At 49.8% G+C, this 21,042-nt stretch overlaps 1 protein-coding gene across 1 annotated transcript in view; it reads right to left on the bottom strand.

Annotated features, from left to right (window-relative positions):
- Positions 1-6,832: 6,832 nt before the first annotated feature.
- The window catches only part of Eya2 (EYA transcriptional coactivator and phosphatase 2), a 106,952-nt gene continuing 92,742 nt past the window's right edge, over positions 6,833-21,042 (bottom strand). Inside the window, exons 10-15 of the mRNA XM_059259773.1 lie at positions 17,289-17,347; positions 15,012-15,172; positions 12,346-12,460; positions 11,500-11,621; positions 9,359-9,459; positions 6,833-7,514 (exon numbers count right to left, since the gene is read on the bottom strand). Of these exons, the coding sequence (XP_059115756.1) occupies positions 7,434-7,514; positions 9,359-9,459; positions 11,500-11,621; positions 12,346-12,460; positions 15,012-15,172; positions 17,289-17,347 (639 nt within the window). The 3' untranslated portion in view covers positions 6,833-7,433. The remainder of the gene's footprint in view (positions 7,515-9,358; positions 9,460-11,499; positions 11,622-12,345; positions 12,461-15,011; positions 15,173-17,288; positions 17,348-21,042) is intronic.

Below are 21,042 nucleotides of genomic sequence, written 5' to 3'. Positions count from 1 at the left end.
CTAGCCTTCAGTCGGAAGAGACTTACTGCCCATTTCTAGCCACAGACGTAATGGTGAATTTTAGTTTTTGAATTTTTTGTCCCAGTCTTGAAACAGGGACTCAATTTGTCTGAGTCTGGCCTCAAACACACGACAGGCGTGTTCCACCGTCGCTGTGTAATGTTGATATGTAAAGTCAGTGTTTGATCAGAGCTGACGTATCGCCATCCTAGAATGAGCTACTGTATATAAACAAATGCTACCAGGTGTGGTGGTGCACACCGGAACACTTGGAAGGAGGATCAGGAATGCAAGGCCAGCCTCTGCTACCTGGCAAGTTGGAGGCCAGCCTGGGCTCCATGGGACTCCGTCTCAAGGAACCAAAGTCAAAACAAACCTCTCAAATAAAAATAAAATAAACAGCATATCCCCAAACAATCTAAATTACGATAACAATTTTATTGTGGAAAATGAAAGAGTCCATGTTTAAGTCTGAATTGAGCGGTCAGTCGGCCCTTTCGACTGTCTCTCACAGACAGGGTGTCGTGTCTGAGTGTGGACCACTGACAAAGGTGCCCTTCTATTAATTCTTGGGCTGTTCTATGGCTCTGCAAAATCCTGTCTAGGGGAGGTTCGTTCCACTGCTGGCACCTGGTCTCACAGCTTGGCCAGCTTGTGGTCACACTGCCACCCGGTGGTCACTAGTGAGCATAGCACCACTAGTGCTGACTGCCTTGTGGCAAGTGGTCTAATGATTTATTCTATCCATCCATCCATCCATCCATCCATCCATCCATCCATCCATCTATCTATCTATCATCTATCTATCATCTATCTATTTATTATCTACCAGTCATCAATCAACCTGTAAGTTTAATCACCTATCTCTATCTTCTGTCAGAAGAGACAGAAGCCAGCACAGCAGAGGTATGGAACAGAGGTGGCAGGAGCAGGCAAGCCTTTCCGACTCAGTTCTGTTTTGATCTATGTGATGTAACTACCTCGGTGGAATCATGTAAATACATCATGGTGGTGAGATTTGAGGTCTGTGCCATAAAGTTTATGTTGCTCATAAAATGAAAAACTAATAACAAAATTTGAAATCCAGGAAGGAGCCCTGTGACCAGGCCACCAATATCCCCTTCAAACCCGGGTGTGTGGAAAGCATCAGTTGGATCACATGGTGTTCCTGCCCACATCTTCCCAGATCTTTTCAAGAAAATAAGATCCCCAACCCAAAGCCAACTGGGTTCCATGTGTCCATCTGCTTTTTAGTCTTGGCCCCCAGCACTTCCTTAAGTTTCCTTTATTCCAACCCCCGTCCCCCCAGATTTTCATGCCTTCACTCCCTTCCTTAGAACAATTTCTCTAGCCTCCATCCTTCTGTCTGGGCCCAAATGTCACCTACTTAGTGGTGGCCAACCAATCCACAGACCCCCTCAATTCTGTGTCATCTACAGCATGTGATCCCAATGTTCGCTTCTAGCCTGTCACCCTAGACTGGTGAGGACAGTAGCCACTGGTTTTGAGAAATCAGAGCCACTTCTTATACTAAAAGCTAAAATCTCTTGAGTCAGGTATGGTGGCACATGTCTGTGATCCCAGCCCTTTGGAGGCTGAGGCAGGAAGATTGCCAGGAGTTCATGACCAGTCTGGGCTACATGGTGAGACCCTATTTTAAAAAGGAAAAATTAAGCAGGGCATGGTGGCACACTTTTAGTTCCAGCACTAGGTGGGCAGAGGAAAGCAGATCTCTGTGAGTTTGAGGTCAGCTCTGTCTACATAGAGAGTTCCAGGACAGCCAGAGCTACATAGTGAGACCCTGCCTCAAAAATAAAAACAATAGATTAAAAAAAAACACCCTAAAATAAACTAAATGTCATCCAACAAGAAGATTTCAGGAGTTGCCCCCAGGACAGGTACTGGGGACCCTCTCTCTGTGACAGGTATTGCCATCTCTTTCAAGAGTCTGTGCATAGGATCCCATCAACTGGTTTTCTCAAAGGGGCCTAACCCAGGCCTCTCTCATCGACTCATCTGTTCATCTGACACTCAACTATCTACCATCTACACATCCATCTGTCTACCACTCACCTAGCTATTCATCCATTTATCCACCCAAGAGTATATCCACATATCCATCCATCCGTCCATCCATCCATCCATCCATCCATCCATCCATCCATCCATCCATCCACATAGCCATGCATCCATCCATCCATCCATCCATCTGTCTGTCCGTCCGTCCATCCATCCGTCCGTCCGTCTACATATCCATGCATCCACATACCTACCCGCCCTCCACCCATCAATCAATCCACCCACTCTAGCCACTCCTCCTCCACTCCTCCTTCCGTTCCCAAGGGTCCTTTCTGCAACACAGTCTCTGACATACACAGAGATGAGAACGATACTACCCTGTCTACACCACCCTGAGACTGCAGACCGTTAGTCTCTATCAGACCAGCTTGACAGAAACCATCACAACAGAAAAAGAACAAAATTAAGGGTAAGGTCATCTTCTCCCCTAGACCTTTCCCTGTATGTAGTGCTAAAACTTGACACTCTCTCTCTCTCTCTCTCTCTCTCTCTCTCTCTCTCTCTCTCTCTCTCTCGTTGTTTTGAGATAGGCTTTCTCTGTGTAGCCCTGACTGTCCTGGAAGTTGCTCTGTAGACCAGGCTGGCCTTGAACTCAGAGATCTGCCTGTTTCTGCCTCCTGAGTTCTGGGATTAAAAGCATGCGCCACCACCACCCGGCTATGTTTCTTTTTTTAAAAGTATTTATGTATATTTATTTATGTGTATTGCATGTCTATACGAGGGCCTGCCAATGTGCAGGTGCCGATGGAGAGCATCAGATCCCATGGAGCTGGAGTTATATGTAGTTGTGAGCTGCCCAATATGGGTGCTGGGAACCAAACTGAAGTTCTCTGGAAGAGCAGTAAGTACTTTTTGTTTTGTTTTGTTTTTAAAGATCTATTTATTTATTATGTACACAGTGTTCTGTCTGCATGTATGCCTGCAGGCCAGAAGAGGGCACCAGGTCTCTTTATAGATGGTTCTGAGCCATCATGTGGTTGCTGGGAATTGAACTTTGCGCCTCTGGAAGATCAACCAGTGCTCTTAACCTCTGAGCCATCTCTCCAGCCCAGCAGTAAGCTGTCTTAACTGCCATGTTCTCTCCAGACGCCCCTGAAGTTTTCTAACGAAAGATACAAGGAAAACCCATGTGTGTAAGTGTGCTCCTTGCTCGGCTCCAAACAGAAGTCCCCTCAGTGTAAGTATAGTAGTGGCAGAAAGTGTGGTGGTAGGTCACAACGGCAGGTGGTACGTGTGCAAGAAGGGCGTGAGGTCCTTGGTACCCAGGGGTCCCGAGTATGCATGATGTGGAGTCCCAGGGTGGCTGGGCTCTGCTCTCTGTCCACTCGTATTGGAAGCCATTTCAGCCAATCAGACCCTTCCAGTCATCCTGGGGAAACCCAGGCTGGCAGAGTGTTGAGAAATGGATGAGAGGGTAAGACGTTAGGGATTATACCTGCACTGTCCGTCTGTCTGTCTGTCTGACCATCACATGCTCACTCCACATTGCTGCCTGTGCACCTTCTTACACAATGCTCCCATTTAGCTCCCTGTCTGTCTGACCCATAAGCCATCACTGCATTGCCCTCAGCGACCCATCAGCCATCAGCCTTAGGTTAGGTTAACCGAGGTGGGAAGATGTCCTGCTTCGTTTTTTTTCTGTCATCTTGACACAAGTTGGAGTTGTGTGAGAAGAGGGAACTTCAATTGAGAAAGTGCCCCCAGCTGGCCTGTGGTACATTTTCTTGGTTGGTGTAGGAGGGTCAAGCTCACTGTGGGTGGTGCCACCCGTGAACTAGTGGTCCTGGGTGCTATGAGAAGGCAGGCTGAGCAAGCCATGGGAAGCAAGCCAGTAAGCAGTGTTCCTCCATGGCTTCTGCTTCAGTTCCTGCTTTCGGGTTCCTGCCTTGAGTTCCTGCCCTGATTTCACTCTGTGATGGAAACCTGAGAGTTGTAAGCTGGAATAAATCCTTTCCTCTCCAAGTGACTTTAGAAAGGTCACGGAGTTTTATTACCTTTAGAATTAAGTACCAATAAAACCCTAACGGAGACAGAAGAATCGCCATAAATATGGGCAGTCCTATCCCAGGGGATGGGGTTCCAAACTGCATGAAGAGTGAGGTGAGCAGCAGCATTCATCTGTGTCTGCTTCCGACTGTGGTTGCCATGTGACCAGCCGCTCCGAGTCCCTGTTGCCGTGCCTCCCCCTCGACAATGGACCGTACCTTCCACCTGTGAACAAAACACACCTTCGCTTCCCTGGTTGTTTTTGTCATACATTTTGTTCCAGAAAAGTAACCAATAGGCCTTCCAAACTACTTATTAATCATTCATTCCCACCCCATCATCTATCCATTATCTATCCACTATCTCCACTAATCAAACCATTGTCCATCCATTCATTTCACCACACAACTATCCATCCAACCCTTTGTCCATCCATGCACCATGATCTATCCAGCCATCCAGCTCATCACTCAGCATAGGTACCCATCCTTCCACTCACCCTTCCATCCATCCATCCATCCATCCATCCATCCATCCATCCATCCATCTTTTTTGTCTTCCAAATGCTCAAGAATCCATTCCCTTGAACACATACCCACTCCTGACCCAACTACTTAGCCATCCATTCAAACACTTATCTAGTGGCCATGACACACCTCACGACCCACCCACCTACCTCCAGCTCCACAGTCACTCAGGGATAAAATCTGAGAAGTGTACTGTTAGGTGACTATCATCATGTGGCTATGATGCTTTGCTTTCTGCTGCTGTGCGAAAACACAGACCAAAATTAACTTAAGGAAGGAAAGGATTTATTTGGCTTACACTTCCATGTCACAGTCCATCATTGAGAGAATGCTGTGGATATCGCTCTGTATAAATAAAATGCTGATTGGTCAGTAGCCAGGCAGGAAGTATAGGCCGGATAAGCAGAGAAGAGAATTCTGGGAACAGGAAGGCTGAGTCAGGAGACGCTGCCAGCCGCCACCATGAGTACCAATATGTAAGATATTGGTAAGCCACGAGCCATGTGGCAAGGTATAGATTTATAGAAATGGGTTAATTTAAGATAGAAGAACTAGATAACAAGAAGTCTGCCATGGCCATACAGTTTATAAGTAATATAAGTCTCTGTGTGTTTACTTGGTTGGATCTGAGCGGCTATGGGACTGGCAGGTGAGAGAGATTTGTCCTGACCATGGGCCAGGCAGGACCAGGAAAACTCAGCTACAAGAGAAGTCAAGACAGGATCCTGGATGCAGGAACTGAAGTAGAGACCGTGGAGGAACTCAGCTTACTGGCTTACTCTTCCTGGCTTGCTCAGCTACCTGTCTTATATAGTCCAGGTCCACAGTGCCTAGGAACGGCACCGCCCACAGTGGGCTGGGCCCTGCTACATCTATCAGCAATTAAAATGCCTTGCAGACATGCCTACAGGCCATTCTGATCTGGGCAATTCTTCCCCTGAGGTTCTTCCTTCCCAGGTGACTTCAGGTTTATGTTGACACCTGAAGCTATGACATAAGGACCATTGTTGTGTGCACCTTCCTTTGTCTACTGAAATATTCTGTAATGCAATGTAGGGTCTAATCAGGAAGTGTCTCCCACACTTGCTGACAGTCTTCTGGTAACTGCTCTTCTAGCTTGGCTCCCATGACACAGTCACCTCCTTCAGTGTGGCTTCAGGGATCCTAGGTTTTCCTTCACAGAGGAGCCCATGTGTCTTTGCTTAGCGTCAATCAGATGGACGTGGTCGTGCGCGGCGACAGGCTCACAGTGTCCTCAGCACCTGACGTCCTTCCCGCCCCTTACACTGGCTTATTAACCTATTTCCTGTCCTCTTCAAAGCTAAGTCCCATGACTGGATAGATGGACGTTGATGTTACTGGAGAGCATTTGGCAGTTCTTTCCCGTTTGTTGGGTAATAGATCACCACTGCTGGTGACTTTTCTTTGGGGGACAAGCTCCTCAGCTGTCTGCTCATGAGCGAATCCAGCCAGGAGAACTCGAGGTCCTGGAAAGAAGTCATATCTGGTTGGGAGCTTTCACTACAGGCTGACTCAGTTTAGAACTGCGGTGATCGCGGAGAGGTTGGAGTATTGCGGGCCCAGAGCCTAATTACGATTTATCTTGGGCTATCCTCAGTCCCCCTAACAGCCATTTCTCGCTTACCCAACTGTGTCTGACCTAACATCTTTGTGATCAAAAGTTGAAACCTTTGGAATATATTGACAGACCACAGGCTTCTACCAACCCGACAGCTAAGCGTGCCATCGGACAGCACCGGAGACCAGCAACAGAGGTCCCCTAGCTCCGCCGCCCCCGGCTCCGCCGCCCCCGGCTCCGCAGCAACCCGTCTACTCAATGCTCCCACCCGTGTATTTTTAAAAAGTCTGAGTTTATGACCTTCTTTGTTCTGTTGTTATGAGACTTCATGAAACTGTCACCATGCTGGGAGATGGAATTTGGGGTAACCTAATATGTACTCCTGGGCCGTGGCCGCTCTTACTTGGCTGCAGAACAAACTGTCTCTTATGTCCTTTGAGGTGAGAGCTGTGTGTTTTATTGTTTTCATGTCAACATTCCCAAACCCAGCTTCCTGGATAGAACATGGCTCAGATTTGGTCAAGGAAATGCGGATACTGTGTGCTGGAGCTGAGGCCCCCTCCCCACTTCACTGAAACCAGTTCAAGTTCAAATTGGATTTTATTATTTTGCAACTTGAAAAAGCCGGCATATGGAAGCCTAAACAACAGGTAAAAGTTACCACAACCTTCCATCTTCAAATGTAAACGTGGCTTTATTTAATGCCTTTATCCATCATCACAAAGTACCTCTTCCTTCCCGGGGTCCCCCTTTCCCTACAAAGTAAGATGGCGGCATAAGGCACGCGCACTGTCCACATGACATCAGGGAGGATCTTGGAAAAGGAAAAGCAAGCAAGAGGCATCCCCACAGCCCCAGACTGCCTCCCTCACCAACATCCAGACAATGACTGTCCCTGAAGCACGGAACTGGGAACCACCCCACAGCCAGTTTAGAACCCTGAACCAGACTAACGGCCAAGAAACCACAGCACAGGGACCAGAGGGTAACGTGAGTAATGAGATCAGTTCATAAATTAAAAAAAGAGAACAAGATGAGCTGGCCCCGTGCCCTCCCGAGCCGACGCTCCCTCATTTGGGTCTCTGGGTTTCACAACGCAGCCTGGCTCTCTGTCCCCAAGGGAAGAGGACACTTCGGAGATGGCCGTGGGACGTGTCCCCTGGGTGCAGGGCCCCTTCCCAGTTTCTGGTGTCTAGGGCTCACGTGGCGTGAGATGACAGGGACTGGGTGGTGGGTGGCAGGTGGTGGCTGCAACCCCCCTGCTATAGATACTCCAGTTCCAGGGCGTGCCTCAGGGCCTCCAGGTCAGCATGGCAGGATATCCTCCAGAAGGGCATGTTGTGCTGTGGCAGAAAGCATCCCGTTACACGTGGCCAAACAAGTTGCCCAGGCAGCCTGGAGGGTCCCTGGGAACGTTAGCAGACCCCTATGTGCCCAGCATCCCCGGAGAGGCCCAACCTCTCTGCTCCCTCAGTGCACAGCAGAATCCTCAGGCAGGTGTTAGCATCCTGCAGGAAGCAGAGCCAGGCAGCCTCGGTTTGGGTGGCAGTCAGGGGGTTGGGGTGGTCCAGGGAATGGTGTAGGTTTGTATCAGGCCTTGAAGGTTCGGTCCTCAGCTTGGGGGAGGGGGATAAAAAAAGAGTTTCCTGTTCTGCTGGTGGCTGAAGGGGAGGGGGTCCCAGGAAGAGTATCCTTGGGCCAGTGAAGGATGTCAACTGTCTTCTCCTATTGCTTTCCAACTTTTTTTTTTTTTTTTTTTTTTTTGAGACATGGTCTCTTAGAACTGAACCCAGAGCTCAGCTAGACTGGGATCCACCTTTCTTTCTTACTTCCCAGTGCCCAGACACACACACACACACACACACACACACACACACACACACACACACACACACTTTTTACAAAGGTACAGAGGATCTGAACTCAGGTCCTCACGTTCATGCACCACGTACATTATCAGCTGAGCCATTCCCCCAACCCTGTGAAAGGTACGCTTTGAAGAGACTTTCTTTCCTAATGCCCGCAGCCCTTCTGGCATCTGAATAGCTCCCCGGCCTCCCCTCCAGCCACCCGGTCCTGCCCCACCGTGGCAGCACCCTTGCCGCTAGCTCTAGCCTGCAGATCTTCAGCTCCCGTCCTTCCTCCCTGCTACCCTTCTCCCTGCTACCCGCTTGGCCCACACGCTGGCCTGTCTTTGTTCACTTCTCAGTGAGGCCGACCTTGACAGCTACCTGGGCCTGTAACTTGCCCCCTCACCCCACTCACCCCTATTTCCATGCTCTGTTTTCCCCTAAGCTTTCGTCACCCCACGTCAGGCATGTTGTACTTCTTGGTCCCCAGTCTGTGCGCTGGCTGAGAGGTGGGTAGCACACAGTAGATGCTCAGCTAATACAGCCCTCACCCTGGCTGGAGCATCACAGGCCGTTGTTCTGAGACTTGAGGGGACAAGGATAATTGAAGGACGAATCTGGCAGCTGCGGGCCCCAGGCCAGGGACCTAGCTGAGGTGGGTGGGGGGGGGGGGCGGACTGAAGTCATTCTGTCAAGGACAGAACTGCAGGGCGGCCTCCCGGGGCCTTGCCTCTTCTCTCTCCCCGAGGGATCCTAAACACATTTGCATTTCCTTGGGATATGTTAAATGGGAGTGAAGGGGGGAAGCAGGTCCCTGAATTAAGCTTCATGACATTAACTAGGAGCTTGTCTGGCCTTGGGATGGGGGTGGCAGCTCTCTGGGGTGCTTTTGACAGGGCCAGATCCAGGGTCCGGGCAGCTGTTTCTTTTCCAAGAGGCCCCTGCGCTCTGTTGGAGGCTGAGATCACAGATGTGGGATTGTCTTTTTCATTAGCCTAATGCTGCCTTTATTAGCCGGGAAGCGTTCTTGGAACCTGCCGCCCCTGAGCATGAAATAAAATGCCCGCACGTGCACTGGCCCTGCTGGTCCACAGGGTCCCTGGGGCCCAGAACCGGGCCAGGATGCCAGGGGCAGTGGCCAGGGCCATAAGGGGGATTTGTGGGAGGAAATTACTCAGGATGCTTCTGGATCTGCAAATGTGAGCAGCCTTGGAGAGCAGATCTCGAGGTGCGTGTGTGTGTGTGTGTGTGTGTGTGTGTGTGTGTGTGTGTGTGTGGTGTGTGTGTGGTGTGTGTGTGTGCGCGCTGTAGGCAGGCTGCCCGGGGGGCTTAGGTACCTTCTTGGCTCCTTGTTCCTCTTCCACCCCGTCACCTATCACAATGTAGACAGCTTTGCGGCCAAATCTCTGCATGATTCTCTCGAAGCAGCTCTCCTTGCCTGAATGGGGTGGGGAGGAAGGAAGGAGATCAGAGCTTGGAGTCCCCACAAGGGGTGGAACAGTGTAAGTGGCAGCCACCGCCACCCTGTCTGTCATCTGTCCCACAGCAAGCTTAGCGCTGCCCTTAGCCTCACAGGAAGGTGGCCAACTTCAGCCACCCAGAGAGTTTGAGCAGGGTGGAAGGCAGGCCCCTGTCTCTGGTGCTGCTATTTGGGCCTTGGCAACGCACACTAACAAAGGACTCACTGTCCCGTGCCTTCAGCCCCTAGTATTGTAAACCCAAACCCAAAACGCACCATGGTAAAAAATGTTTATATTGTCGCCATGTGTGGTACAGGCTTGCCATTCCAGCTACTTGGAAGGCTGAGGCAGAAGAAACCCAAGTTTAAAGCCTGCCCCAGACACTAGTGGGCTCAGGATGTAGCTCAGTGGTAGAACTTTTGCCTAGAGTGAGCAAGGTTCTGGGTTCAATTACCAGAACCATGGAAAAGAATTATATTGTTTTGACACAACAAAAAATTAAAAAGAAGGACAAAATGGCTGGTAAGAATGCATGCAGTATAGGTATGGGGACCTGAGTTCAGATTCCAGCACCGTGTACGCAGGCGTGGTCCTGTACACACGCACACACACAAACGCGCGCACGCACACATGCACACACACTCACGCACACACGTGCGCGCGCACACGTACACACGCACACATACTTACACACGCGCACACACATGCATGCACACACATGCACATACTCACACACACACACACACACACACACACACACACACACACACATGCATCCTGACAGGAATAGCTAGGGCTTGCTGGCTGCCAGTGTAGCCTAAATAAATAATAACCAAAAAGGCCCAGGTCCAGGGAGACCCCCTGACTCAAAACGAAGTTAGAGGGAGAGTGATGGAGGAGGCTCCCTGATAGCCTCTGGCCTCTGCTTACACACAGAACACACACATATATCATACTCACACACACAAAATAAAAGAATGCAATTTAAAAATAAAAATAAAGCCATCTCAACTAACTAGGTTTTGTGTATGTGTGTGTGGTGTGTGCATGTATGTTCCGGTGGGTGTGCACAGGTGCACTTGCCCATGTGGGTGCTGTGGAGGACTGAGGTCAACGCCAGCTATCTTCCGGATCTCTTCCCACCTTTGTTTTTTGAGACAGGGTCTCTCACTGAACTTGGAGTGCTTCACTCATCTGGGCCGGCTGTCTATGCCTGCTCAGTGCTGGGTTACAAGCATGGACAGCTCTGTCTAGTTTGGGTTTTTGCTTGTGTTGATTTTTTTTTTTTGTTGTTGTTGTTTCTTGTTTTTCCCCCCGAGGCAAGGTCTCACTATGTAGCCTTGGCTGGCCTGGAACTCGTTTTGTAGACCAGGCTACCCTCAGACTCACAGAGCTCCACCTGCCTCTGCTGCCTTCTGAGTGCTGGGATCAAAGTCTTGAGCCACCATGCCCAGCCTTTTAAGGTGGGTACTGGGCATCTGAACTCAGGTCCCCAGGCCACACAGTTAGCACTCAGCCCGCTAAGCCATCTCCCCAGACCTAGGTTTATTTATTTTTTATGATTTATTATTTTTAGTTATGTGCATTAGTGTTTTGCCTGCATGTATGTTTCTGTAAAGGTGTCAGATCCCTTGGAACTGGAGTTATAGACAGTTGTGAGCTGCCATGTGGGTGCTGGGAATTGAACCCAGGTCCTCTGGAAGAGCAGCCTGGGCTCTTAACCACTGAGCCATCCCTCCAGGCCCCTAGGTTTATTTTTAAGTCCTGTGCATTTGGGAGGTAAGAATAAAAAAAAAAATTAGCCTCCTCGTGAGAAAAAGCAAGCCACCATCCCTTGGATTTTCCAAAGAACTCAGTAAGGGGCTGAGAGCAAACAGGGCTGTTGATTCCTGTCGGTCCAGGCCTGTGCTCGAAGTCAGTTACACTCTTTGGAGGGCTGTGGTCTGAGGGCTGAGTCCTGCTCGCTCGCTAGCTCGGGGTGAGAATTCCTTCCCTGCCCCAACCTCAGCCCCTCCTACCTGTCTTGGTGGCGCTGTAGATGTTCTCAATGGGGAACACGGAGCCCAGGCCGTACAGCAGGACCTTGGCCAGTGCAGGGATCAGTTGTGTGGTGGTGACCAACACATTGACACAGTTGGGTCTGGGGACAAAAGCAACTTGGTGTCAGACCCAAAGGCACCACCAGGGCACTCTTGGTGTCACGGCTCAGTTAGGCCAGGGTCTGGGCGGGTGGTGGTGTCTGTGATACCTAGGGGGTCTGTAGGATCTTGCTGGGCTGCCTTCAGGTGGAGTGACACCCAGGGACACTGTAGCTGCTTCTGGCCTGAAGCTGCCTGACCTTGGTGTGCAGTGGGGTGACTCCTTCCTTATTCATTCATTTATGTTTTTTGAGACAGGATCTCACTGTGTAGCTCTGGCTAGTTTAGAACTGGCTCTGTAGACCAGGCTGGCCTCGATCTCACGGAGATTGTCTGCTTCTGCCTCCTGAGTGCTGGGATTAAAGGTGTGCCTCAGTTTCCTTCCTTCCTTAGAAGTGAGAATTTATTGCAAGAGCTGCAAGCTCCTTAGCTACAAGGCCCCAGGTCATGTGACACAGAACAAGTATGGGACTGTTGGGACAGGTGAGGACTGGGTTCCACAGAACAGCACAGGTCCATTCCAATCTTTTGAAAGTTCTGAACCTGGAAGGCTCTGGGGCAAGTGGTCTCAGCTACTCACAGCAGGTGTCCACTGGGCCTTGAAGCGTTAAACTCCAGCCCGCACTGGGAAAACTGAGAGTTGGGAAGTTCCCCTCCACGTGTCCTGCCAAGTGAGGGAATGGAGATGTCCCCACTGTGCGCGGGTGAGGAGGGGTGGCCACTTGCCTAGAGTTGATGAGGTTGAGGGCCTTCAGGGAGTGGGTGAGCCAGAGGTCAGTCAGGGCCTCCAGCTCTGCGCGTAGCTGCAGCCACGTCTCTCTTTTGGGGGCGCCGATCAAGCCTGCAGGAAAGGGAATAAAGAGGATGTCCTCATGTTAGAAAGAGCTGAGGGGAACCAGGGGAGCTCAATCTCTCAAGGTCAACTCAGTTTAGCTACTCTTCATCTTCAGAACGTGCACTGTCTGACTTATCCATCCAACCATCTACCCAGCCACCCAGCCATCCAACCACCTACTCACCCACCCACCCATCTAAACCACCCATCCATCCAACCCACCCATCCACTCATCTAACCCATCCATCTATCCATCCATCTACCCATCTAACCCACCCATCCACTCATCTAACCCATCCATCCATCCATCCATCCATCCATCCATCCATCCATCTAACCCACCCATCCACTCATCTAACCCATCCATCCATCCATCCATCCATCCAATCCATCCATCTAACCCACCCATCCACTCATCTAACCCACCCATCTATCCATCTGTCCACCCATCTAACCCACCCACCCACCCACCCACCCACCCATCCATCTAACCTGCCCACCTACTCCTCTACCCACCCATCCAGCTACCCACCCACCTATCCATCCAATATTTCAAGATTGTCCTCTGTGTGCTCAGTATTGTGACAGGCCCTGAATGTACGGAGCTGAAGGTTCTGTTCTGGTGGAGCTCCACCTCAGCCCCTGGCACCGATATATCCAGAAAGAGTTTGGAATGTTCTGGTGGGAGCTCCACCTCAACTCCCCTCCTCCATCTCTCTCCCCAAACCTGCCCCCTCAAAGCTCACCAAACAGCAGCCCCTCCCCTAGAGCTGCCCTCCTGTTCCAGACCCCTGCTGAGGAGGCCCACCAAAAGCCAGCCCTTCCCTGGGGCTGCTCAAGACCACGCCTACAGGGTACTTAAGGCCTGGTAGCCATACTTCCCATGTGACCCTTCCTCTGTGACTCTTGCCCAGCCTTCCCAAGGGTCACCCAGAATTGCTTTGCTCATTAAACCTGGATTTATTAATTTGGTTTGATTTGGCTTTTTACATCAGCGGCGGCGGCGGGAACCCAGCAACCAGGGATTTTAAAACTTATCAGGTTGGAACCATTAAGATGGACACAAAGACAGAGCAGAAGATACGCATGACTAACTTTGCCGGGATCTTACTATGCACAGAACACGTGCTTAATGCCACCTCCTTCCTTTCATCCTCACAGAAGCCTCAGAGGTGGGCACTAATTGTGTTCCGTCCTTTAGATGAGGACACAGGCCCTGCAAGAGGTTGATGCACTTGCTTAGCACAGGGAAGAAACAATGGAGCCAGGACTGGCAGCTGGCTCCGGAGCCCTCCTGGATGTTTCTGAACTGTCTTCTCAGCCAGCTTTCAGCTTCTTAAGATAAAGTCCAGAGTCTCCAGATGATCCTGTTGAACTGGCAGCCTCACCTCCCTGCCAGGGATCTAGAGTTGTTCCAGCCTCAGGGTTCGTCCTTATTCACTGAAGTACTAGGTGTGTGCCTGCCTCAGGACCTTTGCACACTCCATTCAGAGCCTGATTCCTGTTCTCTTCTTGTCTTCCTCATCTTTTACCTAACCAAGTCCTCCACCCAACATCTCGGGTCAAGTCCACCAGTGTTCTCTCTCTCAACCCCTGGACCTCTTCCCTGGGCTCCCCACTAGGATTTAAAAGTCCATGATAATGTGTTTGATATCTGCTCTCACAAGACAGGGTCAGGAGGGACTTGTGGGATACCACAGGGTCATCCTGGGTGACAGGGTGACACATGCTGGGTTGTGTTGGGGGCTGGGGACTTAATGGGGACCCAGTGCTGCCCTGTGCCCTGAGCCAGCCCAGGTCATACATTTGTAAATGGCTTTAATTCTGTGGCTGCTCCAGAAACAGCACTTGGGTCCTCGGACTGCACACACCACCCGACCTGGAGGGACCATGGCCTACCTTGAGCCATGGAGGGGGGTGGGAGTGGGGCCAGGAATCTGTATTTTTCTAGGAACAGATGTAGTCCGCCATCTGAGCGGCTTTGGTAGTATTAAGAAGACTCCATGGGGACCAAGTGTTCTGGGACAAGATCTGTCACTGGTTGACGTCAAGGCAGCTGAGAGTGATTGGCAGATATTGTAACCGCAGCATTTGGGAGGCCGGGGCAGAAGGACTATTGTGAGTTCAAGCCTAGTCCAGCTACACAGAGAGGCTATGCCTCAAAAGTCAACGGGGACTGGGGAGATGGCTCAGTAGCTAGCATGATCACCATGCTAACATGTGGACCTGAGTCCAGATCCCCAGCACCATGGAAAAAGCACCAGCCTGTAATCCCAGTGGTTGGAGAGGCTGAGACAAGAGGGCTCCTGGGGCTTGCTGGCAAGCTAGCCCAGTCTAATAGCAAGCCCAGGCTCACTGAGAGACCTGTCCAAAAAGTAAGGTGGAGAGTGATTGAGGGAGACGTCAGACATCAGCCTCCACATGCACATGCACTTATATACCTACATGTCCATGTCCAGAACCTTCCAAAGCATTGCCTGGCCCACAGCAGGGTCCAGGAGTACCAGCTCAGTCTTCCCTGTGCTCCCCCATTTCATCCGGCTTGCTGGTCACTCACCACCCACGTTATTGCGGTAGGTGTTGTACATCTCCTTCACCCGGCGGTAGCGGAAGGCGAGTTTCCTCATCCAGTCCACGCCGCCATGCACCCCTGTACCCAGGCACAGGCTGGCCCCTGGTGCCGCGCTGTGGAAACCGTCCGTGGAGAAGTTGTATGTGCTACAGAGACAAGAGAGGGGTGGCATCAGTGTGGGGAGACCCACAGCAGGCCTTGGGGTATCCATGGGTCCCTGGACACACTCAGGGGCAATTTCTCATTCGATTTTGAAAAAGGCTGGATGCTTGCTGGGGCTGAGCAGAACCCTTGCTTCTGTCTTTGGGCATCAGACTGCACCCCTAGACTCTTAGGGGGAACTATCACCGCCCTGCACGCAGTGGCCAAGCTTGAGAAAGTCTCCACCTTTGCCCTGTGGAATTCCAAGCACCAGTGAACTGTGCTTACTGAGGGCCAGTTGAGTGTGACCACATTGGCACTCCCCTCTCATCCCTAAATCTAAACAATATGCCTCAAATGTATTTATTTACAAAAAAATTCTTGAAGATAAGAGGGATAAGTAAAGTGGCTCATGTGTCTTTACTTAATTTTTAAACTTTGCTTAAATTGTGAACTTTTCTTAATCTTTAAATCTTGTAAATTACACTCCTGAATGAACTCAGTCAGCCACAGGATCTTACAGCTGTCAACACCCATTTTTCTACAATCACTCAATCAATCTAAAGTCATGTATCACTTATCTATTATCTTTTATCTGTCAGTCATCTGTATCTTGATCATCTATCTTCATCTATTATCTATTATCTACCCATCTATCTACATAACATTTATCTATCAATAATCTATCAATCATCAATCTATTATCATTCAATCATTATCTCTGTCATGTCATCTATCTATCTAACATCTAGCAGTCAACTAATTTATTATCTATGTCCATCTATCATCTAACTGCTAGCTATCTATCCATGTATTTATTACTTATCAACTATCTATCTATCTATCTATCTATCTATCTATCTATCTATCTATCAATCCTCAATTAATCTGTCAATCATGTCTTTCTGTTATTATAAAATCAATGGGCTTTCAATTATCTCTCTGTATCTAGCTACCTATCACTTATCAGTCATTTATCCTCTATCATTTATCATCTATTCATCTATCTATCATCTATTCATTATCTATCATCTATTCATCTACCTATCTATCAGCTATCAATTATTTATCTATCTATATATCATCTATCTACCTACTTACCTACCGACCTAATGGTAAGGACAATAAAATGGCCTCTTCTTTGAGTCTTATTCTTTCCCTAAACATCTCTCTGTCAATCAAACTCTGCTTAAATCTGGGGCTGGGGAGGTGGCTCAATGGGAAAAGTGCCTGTTGTATAAGCATGAGGATCTGAGTTCGGATCCTCAGCATCCATGAAAAATGCAGTGCATGAAGGCCTGTGACCTCAGTGCTGGGGTGAGCGTGCGCGTGGGGGGGTGCGGTGCTTAAGAGGCAGAGACAGGAGGATGCTGGGAGTGTTGGCCAGTCAATTTAGCCAAAATAGTAAGCTCAAGGTTTACTGAGAGATCTCATATCAAAAATAAAGTGGAGAGTGAGGAGGAAGACATGTAATATCCAACTCTACACATGCATGCCTAGACGAGCATACCCACACACTAAAATGAATTAAAAAAAATTCATGCTGGCTTGTCCTGAAATTCCTTTCTGTGGTAAAGCCAAGTGTCCAGTTTGACCTGTGTGGAGGTCCCTAAGTAGGAAGGGAACTTCTCAGCCTGAGCAGGAGTTGGGGGTAGTTTCTACCACAGACAATGAGAACATCTCTCTCCTAGGCTACGGTAAACACATATGGAGTTAAGCCAGTGTCAAGCAAGTATCCTACCACAAAGTTATAGCCCTAGTCTCGATTCTTTTTAACTTACTGTATCAGGGTCTTGCTAGGTTGCCCAGGCTGGTTTTGAACTCACTCTGCAGCCCAGGCAGGCTTTGTTCTTGCTAGCCTTCTGCCTTAGCCTTCCATGAGTAGGCAAACACTGTACCACTGAGCTATGTATGCCCCAGCACTTAAGAAGGAGTTTTGACTCCCCAAATTATTTCTTTGTCTTTTAGACAAGATCTCTTGACATATCCCTGGCTGTCCTGGAAATCATTATGTAGACCAGGCTGGCCTCAAACTCACAGAGATCCTCCTGCCTCTGCCTCCCAAGTGCTAGAATTAAAGGTATGAGCCACCATGCCTGTCTAGACTCCCCAAATCCTTACCTTAAATCTTGGCCATTGTCATCAGATGAGACATCATCCACGTGGATTTGGTCACAGTCCTTGTGGAAATGTGATAAGGACAAAGACGTGCCAGTTAGTCTGAAGTGGAGCTGGTATTTTGGTTTGTTTTTTGAGACAGGGTCTAATGTAGCCCAGGCTGACCTTGAACTTGCTACATAGAGGAGGATGACTTTGAGCTTCTGATCCTCCTGCTTCCAGTTCCTGAGTGCCAGGTTATAGGTGTGCACCACCATACCTGATTATAGATGGTAGGATCGGGGCTTCATGCCTCCTAATCAAACACTATCAACTGGGCTACATCCCAGCCTAGTGGCTTTATTTATCTATTTATTGGTTTTTTTGAGACAGGATTTCTCTGTGTAACAGCTCTGGCTCCTGGAACTCACTCTGTAGACCAGGCTGGCCTCAAACTCACAGAGATCCTCCTGCCTCAGCCTCCCGAGTGCTGGGATTAAAGACGTGTGCCACCATTGCCTGGCTGTCGTTGGTTTTAAGAGTGTGTTTCCTAAGCTGAGGGAGGGTGAGCTGGAGCTGGCATTCTTGGGAGCTGGTCTGCGTTTTGTCATGAAAGGTTAGAGCCTTGGCTCAGGTACTGACTCCTTTCTCTTCGGTTCCCATTGTGAAAAAGCATGTGGCCACGAGGAGAGATACCAGGCAAGTGACCAGCTCAGCTGAATGAGCTTTGCAAATGAAAAGGGGTGACTAATGTGGCACTGGGGGGACTCCAAGGGTCCCCAAGTCTCCAGGAAACAGTCATCTGATCATCAGGTGGGTGCTAATTAACATTCACCACACAATGAGATCTGTTACATCCAGGCTTTATCCTTTCTGCAGGTCACCCTCTGCTCCACAAGCCATGTGCCTCAGTTTCCCTTCTGTCCTTAATTCTGTATTAACAGCCACATGGACCTGAGGACACCATAAAGCAAGATGCAGAGATTTCTATCAACCCAGAAAGTTCTATGAACAGTGCTGCTCTAGGAGAGAGAGGTATGTCCACATCCAACTCCTGGTCTGGCTTAGTGAACTCTCCCAGGGAAGGGCTTGTAAGCTGGTCTATGCTGCAAAGTATGCGTGCATGTGCGTGTGTGCATATGTGTGCATGTGTGTGCATGTGTGTGTGCGTGTGTGTGTGTGTGTGTGTGTGTGTGTGTGTGCGCGCGCGCGCGCGCACATGCACTTGTGCTCTCACCATGCAAGTGGATGTAGTGGTCAAAGGTTGATGTTGGGATGGCTTTTTTTTTTCTTTTTGTTTTTTTTGAGACAGGGTTTCTCTGTGTAGTTTTGGTACCTGTCCTGGATCTCACTCTGTAGACCAGCCTGGCCTGGAACTCACAGAGATCCGCCTGGCTCTGCCTCCCGAGTGCTGGGATTAAAGGCGTGCACCACCACCACCTGGCAGCTTTTCTTCTCCTTCTCCTTCTTCTTCTTTAGAATTGGTACTTTACTTCTTTCATTTATTTTACTTTTATGCATTTGTGTTTTCACTGCCTGTATGTCTCTGTGAGGGTGTCAGATCCCCCGGAACTGGAGTTACCGACAGCTGTGGTAACTTCCACATGGGTGCTGGAAATCGAATCTGAGTCCTGTGCCAAGAGCAGCCAGTGCTCTTAACAACTGAGCCATAGGTCCAGACCCTCCCGAAGTATTTTTTGAAATGACTGCCAGCGTTTAAACTAAGGGGACCTCTTTCTGAGTTCCACAACCGTGTCCTTTGGAACTGAACTTTGGCTGTGCCCTCGGGCCTGGAGGTCCATCTGCAGTTTCTCCCGTGGTCCCATTTGCCTCAGCCTCACTTGGCCGTCCTGTGCTTATTTGGCTCCTGTAGACATCTGGGTTTGAGATCTTCCCCCCATAGCCATCCTAAATGAGGAAGGGTCCTAGGACCAGCCATGCTGACCTGTTAATGAATCGCTTTTTCCTACTGAGATAGAGTCTTCTGTAGCCTAACTTGGCCTCTGACTCACTATGTAGCCAAGGATGACCCAGAACTACTGATCCTCCGGTCTCCACCCGCTGAGGGCTGGGAACACAGGACAGGCATGAGCTACCACAGTTTGTTTATCTGGTGCCAGGGATGGAGCCAGGGCTTTGTGCATGCCCGGCAAGCGCTCTGCCAACTGAGCAGCATCCCCAGCCACCGAATGATTTGCATTTAAGATGCAAGGCTGACTTCACAGACCCAGGCACGGGGTCTCACAGTGCACTGCAAGCCTGGCACAGGCTGTCCTTCTCTCAGGCCCTGGAGCCCTGCAGGGGTCAGGCAGTGCTCCATGAGAGCCCTGCAGGGGTCAGGCAGTGCTCCGTATCCCCATCCTCCTCCCCTGGCAGGTTCCCAGGGTTTCCCTGATGTCAGGGGAAAGGCATGTGAGGAGGCCCTGCTTTTCTCATTTGTGAGGGGATTGTCGGGGGCGCTAAAGTGTGACAACAGTAGCGATCACATTTCGGACTTCATAAAATGCCGTGACACTCGCTAGACGCTACCTCATACTCTACCAGCTGACCTGGATCAAGTTACCCTCCAAGCCAGTGGCGCCAGGGCCACCGGACAGGGCAGAGGACAGGGGATCTGGCTGAGCATTTGTGGAGGAAGACTGGTGTCCCTAATTCTGCTGTGTACCCCACCCCTGCGTGTGTGGGACAGTACCCAAAGCTGGAGGGGAGGCACATTCACAGCGTCTGCAGGAAAATTCTGGTCTATCTCAGGTCAAAGAGGGATGAACTACCCTGTGGAGGGATTTCAGTGGGACCTACTGGCAAAGACAGGCAGAGGGTTCCATAGGTGAGATGATGTGGGTTAGGGAGCCTGGGCAGAGAATAGCTGTACAAAGGCAGCTTATTGGTGCAGTGAGAAACGGGGTGCCCCTCCTCTTCCATCTACTGGAATAGCACCGAACGGTAGCATGCCCATTTGGGGAACTCAACCCCATAGCCCAGAAGACCAGGGCAGGTCCCCGAGTTTGCTCACAAAGGGATTCTAAGGCATCTAAAGTTGTGGAAAAGTGGCTAAGAAGGAGACATTCACTGTGGAATCGTGTATGCGGTGACAGCAACCTACTAAAATACTTGATTTTTTAAAGGACAGATATATCGAATACTTAAGTGGGAAGAGAACAATCTAGAAGTTTATACATCTGGGAGGAAGCAGCAGCTCCACAGGGAAGAAGCTGAGGTTGGCCTGGTAGTCAGTGGAGGGATTAGCCTTATCAAAAGGGTGTCAACAAATTAATGATAAAGATAATAGAAACACGAGAGCTGTGGGTGTAGCCCAGTCAGATGTCCTTGTGTAGCATGTGGGAGGTTCTGAGTTCAGTCCACAGTGCCATCATCACCACCACAGCAAAACAAAGGCTGAGGAGTGGTCAGAGGCCGAGTGTTTGCATTAGGAGGCTCTAGTCTTGTTCCTCAGAACAGAAAAAGACAATAAACACACACACACACACACACACACACACACACACACACACACACACACACGTGCACACGGTGGCGGGGGGCAGGGATTACAGGCATATGTATTGCTTTTGAATAAACGATTGAAAATATCTTCCTGGGAGGAGACAAGACCTGCCATGTCCTCCGAGCGTCACTGTGGCAGGGACTCCACTCAGACCTTTCCACAGATGAAGAGAGACACTCTCATCGGCCCACCTCACGTGGGAGAGAATGAAGCCAAGAGCACTGGGGCCTGCTATGGGTTGAACTGTCCCCTTTACAGAAAAAAGCCGTGTTG

Source organism: Peromyscus eremicus, chromosome 4 (assembly GCF_949786415.1).
Source record: "Peromyscus eremicus chromosome 4, PerEre_H2_v1, whole genome shotgun sequence".
Lineage (NCBI taxonomy): Eukaryota > Metazoa > Chordata > Mammalia > Rodentia > Cricetidae > Peromyscus > Peromyscus eremicus.
This window is presented reverse-complemented; position numbering and strand designations above follow the sequence as displayed.